This window comes from Equus quagga, chromosome 7 (genome assembly GCF_021613505.1).
Source record: "Equus quagga isolate Etosha38 chromosome 7, UCLA_HA_Equagga_1.0, whole genome shotgun sequence".
NCBI lineage: Eukaryota > Metazoa > Chordata > Mammalia > Perissodactyla > Equidae > Equus > Equus quagga.
In genome coordinates, this window is record NC_060273.1 from 40206547 (window position 1) to 40218809 (window position 12263).

Here is a 12263-nt window from a genome sequence, read left to right on the forward strand (position 1 = left end):
AGTGTAACCCCTGTGCCGAGCTCTGAGGCTGAATAAGGAACCCGCAGCCTCGTAGCGGAGACAGACGTGTTTACAGCCGACCACGATACAAGACCTCCACTTCCCCATCTCTCTAGGTTGTCCCAGCCTGCCCTGCGGTTCACCAGGCAGTCAACACACCTGTCTCAAATGCCTGCCGTGAGCTGAGGCTTTGACCCAAACCACACACGCTTGGTGGTTCTCCCACAGGAAGCTCAAGGACCACACACGAGGATTGGGCATGCAGCCGCCCCAGGGGGTCAGGGGCAGTGCTGGACAATGCTGGGGGCTCAAGGACGAGTTGGAGTCTGGCCCCTGAGGCGTGCCCCTCACATGGTGGGGGAGAGAGACACGCAGGGGTCATGTGGAGGGTGAGGGGTCCCCTTGATCTGGCTGGGATGAGCCCCCGCCACTGTCTGCCCCCTACAGTGACCCCTTCCTCTAGATTCCCTCAGCCCCCTGCCCCAAATGGGCCCTTCCTGATCCTCGACCCCCTACCCTACTTCCACCTCCATCCTGTTCCCAGGGGCACCTTTCCAAGGTGTGTGGACACCTCAGCCTGGCACCCAGCGCCCAGCCCAGGGCTCGGTGGTGGTTGAAGCAGAGGTTTCCGGACTTTCCCTAGGCCCACCCCCCCACTCCCCGGTGTCTGGTCAGACTGGATTCCTCGAGGTTTCCAGAACCAGTGGCATTTCCCCAGCCGTGCCTTTGCTCTTGCTGCTCCCTCTCCCAGAAGGTCCTCCTTCACCCAGTCCTGCTGCCTTGCACAACTCCGGGGCCACCCATTCATGGTGATTTCTGTCGTCACTGCCCTCTGCAGCATGACCCAAGAATACGGCGCCCCCTGGAGTTGTGCTGTGCAGTCCCCCTTCCCTGGCAAGTCCCCTCCCCAGCACCCCACCCCCACCCTGTCTGAGTTCTCTCTCTCTTCAAAGTCTCACGGGACTTTGCACCCATCCTGGCTTTATTGGACAACTGTTTTGTGTGTCTTCACAGAGTAAACACCCATTTGCTGGGCTGATGTCCCAGGGTCGGGCCCATGGCTGGCTCATGGTGACCTCCCCCACTCAGTTCCAGCCAAACAGGCTTAGAACTGGCAGAAACTTCCATGGTCGGGGGAGGGTAGGCTTCCTTCTCTCTGGCCTCAAGGGCATCACCTCCAAGGCCCCTTCCTCCGGCAGGGCTGGGAAGCTGGGTGGTGGTGGTGAGAGATGGGGAGGGTGGGTGATGGACCCAGGAATCCTGGCCGCTCAGCTTCTCGTTCCCCAAAACTGGACTTCCTCAGGCCAATGCCAAGACTGCTGGTGAGGCAAAGGTATGAATGATGAGAACCACAATAGTAGTGATGAGGCCCCTGCTGAAGGAGATAGGACATGACTACAGTAATCAAGGTGGGGCTGCTCTTCCACCTTCCCAGGACTTCATCCTCAGACCCTCTCCCTGAGGGTCCCCACCCCTGCCCACCCACTCAAGCCTGGAATGAGGGAGCCCTGGGGCGTGGCTGGGCCTGGCAGCCCTCCCCCCATTCCTCGCCCCCAGGTGCTGGTGGCTGTGACTCAGTGTCTTGTCTCCAGGTTGACCTCAGCATGGGCCTGGGGGCACCGGGAGAGGGCAGTTTCCTCTGAGACTGGCTCTCGGGGTGGTGACTCAGGGGCCCAGGGCTGGGGCCTTAAATTGTCTTTGTTGGCTCAGGCTCAGGAATCCAGAGAAACTGGTCAGGGGGAGGCCCCAGAGCCTGAAACCCCTCCCTCTGCCCCCGCCCCTCAGCAGAGCCTATAACTGCTCCAATCTTCAGTTTGAGAGCGCCAGTAGCTGTGGGCGGCGGAAGGAACTGGTCTGATCACGCTTGCTGGGCTTGTGCTTCTGCTTCTCAGGAAAGACACTTGGCGGCTTCTGACTCTCGGGACAGGCACTTGGGGGCTGCTCCGACTGGCTTTGCCTCTTGACTCGCCCTGAGAGGGCTCCCTGTGGACACTGAGTGTCCGTCCTCAGCACTTGGACTCTTACAGCCCCCAGAGCCGGATCCCCACAGCCTCCAGGTCCGAGGCCCCTGCAGACGCTGAGCAATGGCTTCTATGGGGCTGCAGGTGATGGGCATCGCCCTGGCCGTGCTGGGCTGGCTGGGCGCCATACTGAGCTGCGCGCTGCCCATGTGGCGCGTATCGGCCTTCATTGGCAGCAATATCGTCACGTCGCAGACCATCTGGGAGGGCCTGTGGATGAACTGCGTGGTGCAGAGCACGGGCCAGATGCAGTGCAAGGTGTACGACTCGCTGCTGGCGCTGCCGCAGGACCTGCAGGCCGCCCGCGCCCTCATGGTCATCTGCATTATCCTGGCCGTGCTGGGCGTGTTGCTGGCCGTGGTGGGCGGCAAGTGCACCAACTGTGTGGAGGACGAGAGCTCCAAGGCCAAGATCATGATTGTGGCGGGCGTGGTGTTCCTGCTGGCTGGCCTGCTGTCCATAGTGCCCGTGTCCTGGACGGCCCACAATGTCATCCGTGACTTCTACAACCCACTGGTGGCCTCTGGCCAGAAGCGCGAGATGGGCGCCTCACTCTACGTCGGCTGGGCCGCCTCCGGCCTGCTGATTCTCGGCGGGGCCCTACTCTGCTGCAATTGCCCGCCCAGAACAGACAAGCCCTACTCGGCCAAGTACTCAGCCGCCCGCTCCGGCCCAGCCAGCAACTACGTGTAAGGCGCCCCGGCTCAACTCTCCCTGTCGGCTTTGTTTCTCCCTGGACTGAGCTCAGGGCAGCCTGTGACCCCAGGATGGCCCTGCCACGGGCTGCAGGCTGCCAGGGGCTGAGTGAGCGTGGACAGAGCCGTTGGTCGGCAGCTCTCAGCCCCTGCTGGCCCTCTCGGACACATACCCATGGCCTCCTCTACACCAGCAAGGATGGATGGAGAGAGACTCCAGTGCCACCCACCTCTGAATGGTCTGTGGATACAAGAGAGGGGACGGGAGCATCAGGGTGTGGTAGTGGAGGAGGGAGCTGGTTCCTGCTGGCCAGGACAGCTCAGCTGCCTTTGCTTGGGCTCTGCGTCTGAGTGGGTACCCTGCCCATGACCATGTTGGCCACTGTCCCCTTCTTTGATCTTCCCCACTCCCTCTGCCTGCATCCTCTGGGTGGGTCAGCAAGCGCTTGGGCTGTAAGGCCCCCTGGAAACCTGTGGTCGTGAGAATGGCTGCGGCTTGCTTACCCACCTGCTGGTGGGGCACAGAGTTGACACAGAGTTGACGGACAAGTTTAGAGGGGAAGGGTGCTACAAACTGGTTTGGGTAGTGGTGGGGGAGGGGACCACAGGCTGCCCGTACCCTCCCGCTCCTGCCCCGCAGCCTCTGCAGAACCCTCCATCCGCCCCATGCCCCTGGAGACTGGCCACCTGTGGATCTGCGGCCACTGGATTCGCCACCCCTGCCAATGTCATTGGCCGGCCTGGGGAGGGCAGGGGGAACGGTCTTTCTCTGGCCCTCACCCTAGGAAGTCCTGGGGGCTTTTCCCTCCCATCTATGTGGTTTCTGTTTTGTAATTTAAGATCTATTCATCACGGTAATTGCTATTATTTTCTACAATAAATGGGACCTGTGCACAGGAAGACTCTGTATCGTTTCTGATTTCAGCTGTGGAGTTAGGCGGAGCCGGGCTGGAGGCCTGGGCAGGGGGTCAGTGAGGGGAGGACCACTGGTTGTGGCCAGGATGGCAACACTTGAAAAACCGGTTTTGGAGAATTGAGAAAAATTAGAACCAGCTTGACCTTTGGAATCACCTTGTTCAAGGCCTTCACTTGCTGGAGGGCAAACCCTGTACACAGGAGACACGGTGTGCACCCAGGAGCCTGGGGAAGTGTTGGGGACCCCAGGAGGGAGAGCCAGCCCTGGGGAATGGGCCACCTGCCCTCTCTGTCGTTGTCCAGATTTGTCTGGGCAACCAGGCTGGTCTGCTCACCCTCCAGGTCCCACAGCCTGGCATTTGCTCAGGCTGTCCCTGCCCTCAGCCTGAAATGCCCTTTTTTCTTTCTCCACCCCTCTGAATCCTGCTTGTCCTGTAGTTCTAGCTCAGAGCTGCCTCCCCCAGGAAGCCTTCCCACGGCCCCTGTTCATGCTGACAGTCACCAAAGCCCTTCTACCTGCCCAGCTGACAGCAGTCTCCAAGCCTCACCCTGAGCTCGGGGTTCTGATCCCTTTGGGGACAAGGAGACCGGGTCCCGGACATGTGAAAGTGCTTGGCCGAGGCCCAGATACCTGGGTTCCTGGTCCGTGAGTCAGAGGTGAGAGGGCCCGGGACTCTCGGAGGAGTCATAAAGTCACATCTGTGGCCCTAGCATGCCTGGCTTAGGGACAGGCCAGGGTGGGGGCCCCCTCTGTCCTGTCTCTTCTCATTCTGTCCTTCTTGGAGACAGAGGTCACTCTTTCCTGGGGCAAGAGATCCACAGAGCCAGAGTCCTGCCTTCCCTCCTGGGACTCATTTAATAGGCTGCGCTCTCCTGAAGGCCGGGATTGGTGCCGTGGCCCACTTTACAGATGAAGCAGAGGAGGCCTGAGCATGGACCGACTGAGGCCACACAGAGAGTCAGAGGCCAGCCGGGGACTGGGGACTGGGCCTCCCTCCCTCAACCTGGGCTGCCTTCTGCTTTTGGTACAGGTAGATGATGCCAGAGATGAAACCATCACTGTTGGAAGTGCCAGGCACCAGCTCGAGCTCGGAGGTAGCCAGTTCCCACTGGTCCACAGGCCAGGCCACCACGCGTTCCCAGGCCCCGGCCTGCTCCAGCCGGTCCAGGGTGGCCTCCAGTGCCTCCTTGTATCGCAGATTGGATGGGTTGGTCCTGGTGGTCAGACACACCAGCCCACCTGGGGAGGGGTGGGGAGGGACAGGTGAGTGGGGGAGGGGCAGGAGCCACGGTTCCAGGCACTCTGCCCTCCCTCCCCCCTAGGGTGTCTTCAAGGGTGTCAGTTCTCCCAGCTTGGTCCCATCTCCACGGCTTTGGTGCTTTTGGCCCTCCCCCAGGGACACCTTTCTGCTTCCTCAGCTTGACAGCCTCCTACACATGCTTCAAGGCCCAGGTGTCCTTTATGCTGGGAATTCTTGGCTTAATCCACTGGACAGAGGGGGCTCCCTCCTCAGCGCTCACCAGGCCCTCAGCTGGAGGATGTGGCTGTGTCTGGATGCCCAGGAAGGAAGCACATGGCAAATCCCTTCACCTCTCTGAGCCTCAGTTTCCCAGCCTGCAGAGCAGGGATGACCGCCCTGTCTCACAGGAAGGCCGGCAAAGCCTTAAGCGCTGGCTGAGTGAATGAATGACCCCGTCCCTTCAGGTATTCAGGCACCTATGGGATGCCCAGTGTGGGCTCAGATACACTCAGGAAAGACCGGTGCCTGGAAGGCTTCCTGGAGGAAGGGGTGAGGAGAAGAAGGGCCCTGATGGTGGGGGGCACTCCATGAGAGGAAAAGCTCCAAAGTAGGGGAGCCTGTGATGTGTGGGCAGGCAGACAGGGCTCCATCCAGCTGAGGGATCTGACAGGCACAGGCTGGGCTAGGAGGCCCGGTCCTTACTGGTTCCGGCGAAGGGAGATTTCTATCCCCCGGAGCCAATCACTGCCTCTCTCTCTGACCCCACCAATGTCCCTGTGTCTGTCAGCTCCTGTGACCCCCCCGAGGCTGAAGCCTGCCCAGACCTGCCCAGGCTGGGCCATAGCCCCTGCTGGGCCCAGGGCGGGTGAGAAAGGCAGGGAGAAGAGAAGATGTGATCTTGCTGCTTTGGGGCAAATTCAGGGCTTTCTGCTCCTGTCCTGCCTCAAGTCAGTGCCTCATGATCCCCATGCTCTGCCACTCTCCTTTATGCCCATGACTTCGCTCCCCACCTGCCCTCACTCCCCATCCCAGCCCTTGGAAATGCCTCCCTTCTCTGACTTCTCAGAGCACTGAGCACTCACGGCCCTTGTGGGCCCACCCTGGCCCCCCCTCCCCGGGGCCTCCCCTGCTGGGACGTGGTAGCTTGGGGATGGAGGCCCAGAGAGCAGGGTGTGTCCCTCCTCCACAGGGCTGAGGCAAGCACAGGGCAGGGACACAGCAGGAGGAGAGTAACACAATCCTCACCTGCACATCAGCCCCAGGGTGGAGAGTTCACCAAACGTGCTCACCTGAGCAGCCCCATCTCACAGATGAGGAAACTGAGACCCCAAAAGAGAAACGGGTTCACCTGATGGCCATCCATGAGTTAGTGAGGAAGCTGGAGGATGAGGGAACTGAACTGAGCTCCTGCTGTCTACCAGGGCTGAAGCAAGGCCTCAGAGACGTCATTTTACCCAATTCTCACCATGAGCCTATGGGGAAAGGCCTAAGCCATTCTGCTTATAGGTAAGGAAACAAAGGCTGGATTGGAGGGTGAAGCCACCCAAAGGTGGCAAGCTGGCTACCTTTCTGCCCTGCCTATTTGCCTGGCTCTGTTGATGGTGGCAACTGAGGCCGGGCCCTGGGCTGGCAGCTGGTGGCTGGGATGCTAGCTTAGGCTGTATGACCCTGGGCAGGACCCTGCCCATAGCCTGGCCTGAGGGGCCCTGAGGCTTGTGTCTCTGGGTGCGGAGAGGGGAAGGGGTGCGTGTGTGGGGTTCGATGGGCTGCTTCTCACCTGGCTTGGTAACTCGCAGGAGCTCAGGTATCGCACTGCAGGGCACCTGGCCGTCACTGAGGGCACCCACCATCAGCACTGCGTCGAAGGTCCCTGTGTGGGGCGTGCGGATGTGGTGTGGTGGCGTGTCTCAGATTACTCTGGAGGATGGTACCCACAGAGGGGCCTGGGCAGGGACCAGCTCTGCCACTAGTGTCTACAGGACCCAGATCCCACGCGAGATACGGCAGGTAAGGCCCAGTCCTGGGCTGAGGTCAGATCCTGGGATAGAGGGCTCAGAGAGGGTCTCAGAGGCACTGGGGAGCTCAGACGGGGAACGGGGGCTCAGTGTGGGAGGGAGCTCGTGGAGGGCTCAGCAAGCAGGATGGAGGCTTGGCAAGGGAAAGGGGCTCTGTTAGATGGGCTTGGTCAGAGGGTGGGCCTTGGGGTGTCAGGGTGGGAAGGCAAGTACCTTCAGAGCTGGGCAGAGGCTCCTGACCCAGGGTGCAGAGGCTGAGGTGCTGGTAGAGGCCACGGGCCCGGGCCTGCTCCAGCATCGCTGGGCTCCCATCCACCCCATGCAACTGGAGGAAGCCCCGAGCCTGCAGCTGGGGTGGGAGCACTGTTACAGTTCACCCCCACAACCTCCCAGCTGGGTCCCTGCACCTGGCGGAGGGCAGTGGACCCCACAGGGGATGTAGCCCAAGTGTTTGGAACCAGTGAGTCTGAGGGGGGAGGCAGAGTTCTGGGGGCAAGGGTTGCAGGAAATGTGAGCAAGCGGGGGGCTGAAGAGAGGGCAGGGGATTCACGATGGCCTCACCTCTGCAGCCACCAGGCCAGTGCCACAGGCTACATCCAGGATCAGGGCAGCATGGGGCGGGCCCGGAAGGGCTTGCATGAGGCAGTCCACTGCGAGGCGGGGGGCACGGTACTGCAGGGCGGCCACATCCTGGGGACAGAGTGCTGAGCCAACTGCCACCAGGGGCCCATGTTTGGGGGACATTTGTGTGGGTGGTCTCAGAGTCAGCCAGACCAAGCTGTGTTTGTGTGCTTGGGGCCCAGGCTTTGGGGAGACTACGGGAGAGGAGACCCAGGCATGAGGTGCTTTCCTCTGCCAAGGTGCCAGGACTGGATAGTCAGCCCCCAGCTACTGCTGGGGCTTTCTCTGCTCCACAAGGCAACTAAGTTCAGAAAGAGCACTCAATGGCACCTCATCCAGGCAGCCCCTGTGCCTGGGCTGCAGTCCCAGGTGGGGAGGTCTTGGCTCCTGATCTCCAGCGGCTGCCAATCTGGAGAGATGGGGACGGCCAGAGAGTAGGGCCACTGTGGGTGGGCAGAAGAGGGGCCATTCCGCGGGGACAGGACTGCAGGGTGAGTCTCACTTCATTCTCACAAGCCACCCTGGGATGCAAGGCTGACTATTCCCGCTTCGTAGATAGGAGACGAGGCGGGATGAGGGGAGGGGGGTGCAGGTGAGGACCTGGCCCGGTTTACCTGGTCATAGTCCAGAGCCCAGCGGTCATAGAAGAGGAGCTTCTGGGCCAGGTCGGTGATGCCGTGCAAGGCCCCGACCCGCGCACGCGCCTCGCTGAGGCTTCCGCCCTCCTCCTGGGCCATCCTCCTGTGGGGACACGGCCTCCGTGTCCTGAGGCCCACCTCAATCCCCACCCGCCACCCATCATGCACAGCAGAGGAGGCTGTCAGGACGTGGCCTCTCCCGGCCACCGGCGCAATCCCATTTCACAGGAGGGAACACTGAGCACAGGAAGGGTGAGACTGGACACGTGCGGTTCAGGGCTGGGGGTAGCGGTGTCCCCTGCGGGGGAGGCAGGACCTGCCCCCACCTACCCGCCCCCGGCCGCGGTGAGTGGGCTTCCAGGGCAGAAGGGTCTCTAACCGGGTAGGGGTCAGAACTCACCAGCTGGGTGGGCGCAGGAACTCTCAGCTGGGCCTGTGCGGCGAGCCTGGCCCCGCCCCCGCCGCCCTCCAGGATTGGCTTTCCGCGAGAGAAAGTACCCAATCAGAGGAAAGCACTGGCAGCCGCCCTCCACCACCAGCCAATGAGCTCAAAGTTCTAGGCCCTCCTCCTGCCCCAGAAGATCGCCCACTTTTCCGACATGGTTTCACTGTCTGCAGGTTTAGGAGCATGTCTGCCTCCTCCCGGCTTCCGGCGTCCTTCATGCTTCCTAAAAGCGAGGGCTCTGAGGCACTGCGAGCGTCAGAGTTCCTACGGGGCAAGAGAAGGACCTAGAATCAGCCTTCACTTTTAGAACACTCATCAAGACCTAGGCAACGCTGTCCAGTAGAACTTTCTGCCGTCCCGGCTGCTGAGCACTTGGAATGTGGCGAGTGCTACTGAGGAACTGCGTTTTAAATTTATTTTGTTTTAATCGCTTAACCATCCGTGGCTCGTGGCCTCCTGGCAGCACCTGCGTCCGCGTCGTTTGCTTGGGTTGCTCCAGGGGAAGCCCTTAGAGGAGCTTGTTAGAAATGCAAATTCTTGAGCCCCACCCCAGACCTAGTGAATCAGAATTAGATTGCTGGGGGGTGCGGTGGGAGTGGGGCCCAGAAATCTGCACTTTAATTGACTCTCCAGGTGGTTTGTATGCAGCTCAAGTTTCAGAAGCACTAGCCTAGAGAAGCCTTGGAGGGAATCAGTTAGGGCAGGCAGAGCTTCAGAGGCTGTTGACGTCCAGGCAGGAGGTGACGGTAGCTTGAACTTGGGTGGAGGTCATGGCTGCGCATGGGAGTGGATGAAGTTCTGAGAGGTTTAGGCAGTAGAAGCAGCGGGGCTCGATGACTGAGCCCGTGGCAGGGGGAAGCAAGATGTCAGGAGCCGTGCCAGGTTTCTGCTTGAGTCGTTGGGTTGATGGTGGTGCCATTCACAGCAGGGGAAGTCCAGGAGGAGGAGCAGGTTTGGGGCGAAGAGGATATCACAGTGGGGATGTTGAGTTTGAGATAGCTACGTGAGGATGTCCAGGAGTCTTGTGCTCAGGAGGGGGATCAGGCTGGAGACAGATTGGGGGTCATGAGTATAAGCGACAGTAATCGAGGCAGCCGGTAAAGTGAGATTGTGCAGGGAGAGAAGAGGAAGACAAGAAAGCTCAGGGTGGGAGAGGAGCGTCTAGGAGTGTTGGAGAAAACCCAGAGAAAGTTAGTAAGGATGCCAAAAACAGTGTTTCAAAAAGATGGGGGATGGCCGACATTGCCCAATGTTGCTGAGAGCTGGTGTAAAGTGAGGCTTAAGAAGTGAGCACTGGATATAGGGACGTGGAGGTCCTTGGTGGCCAAGGTAGACCCTGCCAGTGTACACCACTTGCCAAGTTGGCCTCTTCTTCTGAAGTTGGACTACAAGTCCCAGCCTCCCTTGCATGTGTGTGTGGCCACATGGCTGAATTCTGGCCAGTAGAATGTGGGTGGGGGTAAAGTGCTCCATTTCCAGATCTGGACCATAAACACTTCTTATATGATCCTCTATGGAGCGGGCTCCAAGCCCCCAGAGAGTGGAGCTACAAGACGAAGGAATCTGGGACCTGAAATGATTGTGTGGAGCAGTGCCTGCCCCACCAACCTGCACTGGACTTTAACAAGAACAGAAATAAACTTGCGTTGTGTTGAGCCACTGAGATTTCAGGGTTTGTTATAATAGCTATTATCATTTCCCTCGCTTAATACAGTGACCCTGGCAAGAGCAGTTTTTGGGGAGTGGAGATAGTAGAGGAAACCCAGATTTCAGCTGTTACCAGCCAAGATCCAAAACCAAATCTGTCTTAGTCCAAAGGTGTGTGGGGAACGTGTTTTAAACCTGTTGTGTTCAGGGGCAAATAACAGAACACCTGCATAGCAGTGGCTTCAGCAGAGGGAGATTTTGTTGTTAGTGCTGTCTAGTGGATTCCAACTCTTAGCGCCCCTGTGTCTGGCAGAGCGGAACCCTGCCCGGTCTTTTTGTGCTATCCTCTCACCTTCCAGCGCTGTGTCAGACAAGGCTCTGCTGCTATTCATAGGGTTTTCGCGGCCATTTTTTGGGAAGTGGTGGCCAGGTCCTTCTGCCTCGTCTGTCTTAGTCTGGAAGCTCAGCTGAAGCCTGTCCACCATGAATCACCCTGCTGGTGTTTGAAATCCTGGTGGCATAGCTTTCAGCACCACAGCAACACGCAGCTGCCACAGTGTGACACCCGACAGGCGGGGAGGAGATTTACAGGTCTAATAAGGGAAGCTGAGACTGCGCCGTGTGGGCTGGGGCTCAGTTATGCCACCAGGGACCCAGGCTCTTGTCATCTTCCCTCTTGGCCACCTTCTGCATGGAGGCCTTTGTCCTCATGTCTGTCACATCCTCATGGCTGCTACACCTCCTGAGAGGATGAAGGGGAAATGGCAAAAAGCTAGGCCCGCTGAGTCTATTCCTTCACAAAACCTTTGTTGGAAGCCCTACTCCGTGACTTCTGCTTCATCCTATTGGCCAGACTAGGTCGCATGCTCACCCCTGAGTCATCAGTGGAAGGTGAGTGGGGCGGGGGAGGCTGGGCACGGAGGGAGACAGTGTTGGCCCCATCTCTTCAGCCTCATATTCTGTTCAGGCCAGTAAATATTTATTGTGCACCTACTATTTACCTGGCCCTGGGCGGGGCACTGGAGTCACAGAGATGAGTCAGAAATAGCCGCCCCCCGACTGGTGGGGGCAGTGGGGGAGGGGTGTCTTTTGTTCACGCTCCGGTCACTGCCTCCTCAGTACCCTTGTACGGGGCTTTTCTAGCTACCCCCCGCCACCCCAGATCCCTTGTTTGTCTAGGGTGGGGGTAGTGGGTGGGCACTATGATGTTGTCAACTTGTGAAAACAGAAACCAGTTTAAGAGGCACAGTGTTGATTTGGGATCACAGAACTGCAGTTCCGGAGCCTAGACTCAGGTAGAAACCAAAACAGTGTCCGCCAGGGAGTAAAAGTCAGGCTTTTAAAGGCCAAGGAGGGAGGTTGTTGTACAAAGAATGGCAGTTGGAGTTGGAGGCAGAGAGCCGGTCTTGGCTAAACGTTGATCGACTATCGATTCTGTCTTCAGATAGTCCGCAATCCTCAGCCTTTGTGATAGGGGAGTCCGTTCTCCCGCTGACTTCTCAAACAATTACTTGTAAAACAATTGCTGTTTTGGCCCCGTCCAAAGGTTTGGCCCAGTCCAAGGTTCAAGACAGCAGAGCAGTTTCTCTGGAAGGGCAGCTCTGACTCTGTTTTAAAATGGCCCCACTATATTTTGGCAATGTTGGGACATGTGATTATGGGGAGGGATCCTTCCACTAAGATGGATGGCCCCAGTAAAGGCAGTCCAGTTGGACCATCAGAAGGTGGCTTGGGGGGCTCCAGGAGAGGCCCTGGGGAGGTCCCGGGGGCCCTCACAGCCCCTCAGTGGTGACTGACCAGGAGGTGCACAGTGTGTGGGCACCACCATGGCTCCATGGCGATGGCTCCTGGGCCTTGAAGGAGGACAAGACTTGCCATGGGGGACACCGTGGGGGCTGGTGGTCTCTGGAGGTTTCTCTGCTCCTCCCAGGCTCCAACCCAGTCCCCACTGACTTCTCTTCCCAGAGCCCACTCCATTCCCGCTGCTCGGAGCCCAGGAACCTGCTCTGGTCTTGTGGTGGGAGG

General features: G+C 59.2%; 2 protein-coding genes across 2 annotated transcripts; one reads left to right on the forward strand and one right to left on the reverse strand.

Annotated features, from left to right (window-relative positions):
• The first annotated feature begins 1813 nt into the window (after window positions 1-1813).
• On the forward strand, window positions 1814-3616 carry CLDN4 (claudin 4). Its single transcript, XM_046667687.1, has one exon. It carries the CDS (start codon window positions 2085-2087, stop codon window positions 2712-2714), a length of 630 nt encoding a protein of 209 aa, XP_046523643.1. The 5' UTR covers window positions 1814-2084; the 3' UTR covers window positions 2715-3616.
• An 845-nt stretch (window positions 3617-4461) lies between these two features.
• On the reverse strand, window positions 4462-8500 carry METTL27 (methyltransferase like 27). Its single transcript, XM_046667686.1, is given in 7 exon segments — window positions 4462-4749; window positions 4751-4871; window positions 6650-6742; window positions 7101-7236; window positions 7449-7577; window positions 8123-8249; window positions 8477-8500. Coding segments are annotated over 6 exon segments (816 nt in total). The 5' UTR covers window positions 8246-8249; window positions 8477-8500; the 3' UTR covers window positions 4462-4535.
• Between the last annotated feature and the right edge of the window lie 3763 nt (window positions 8501-12263).

Coding starts and splice junctions, on each gene's coding strand:
- CLDN4 (XM_046667687.1), top strand. CDS start 2,085: ATGGCTTCTATGGGGCTGCAGGTGATGGGCATCGCCCTGGCCGTGCTG.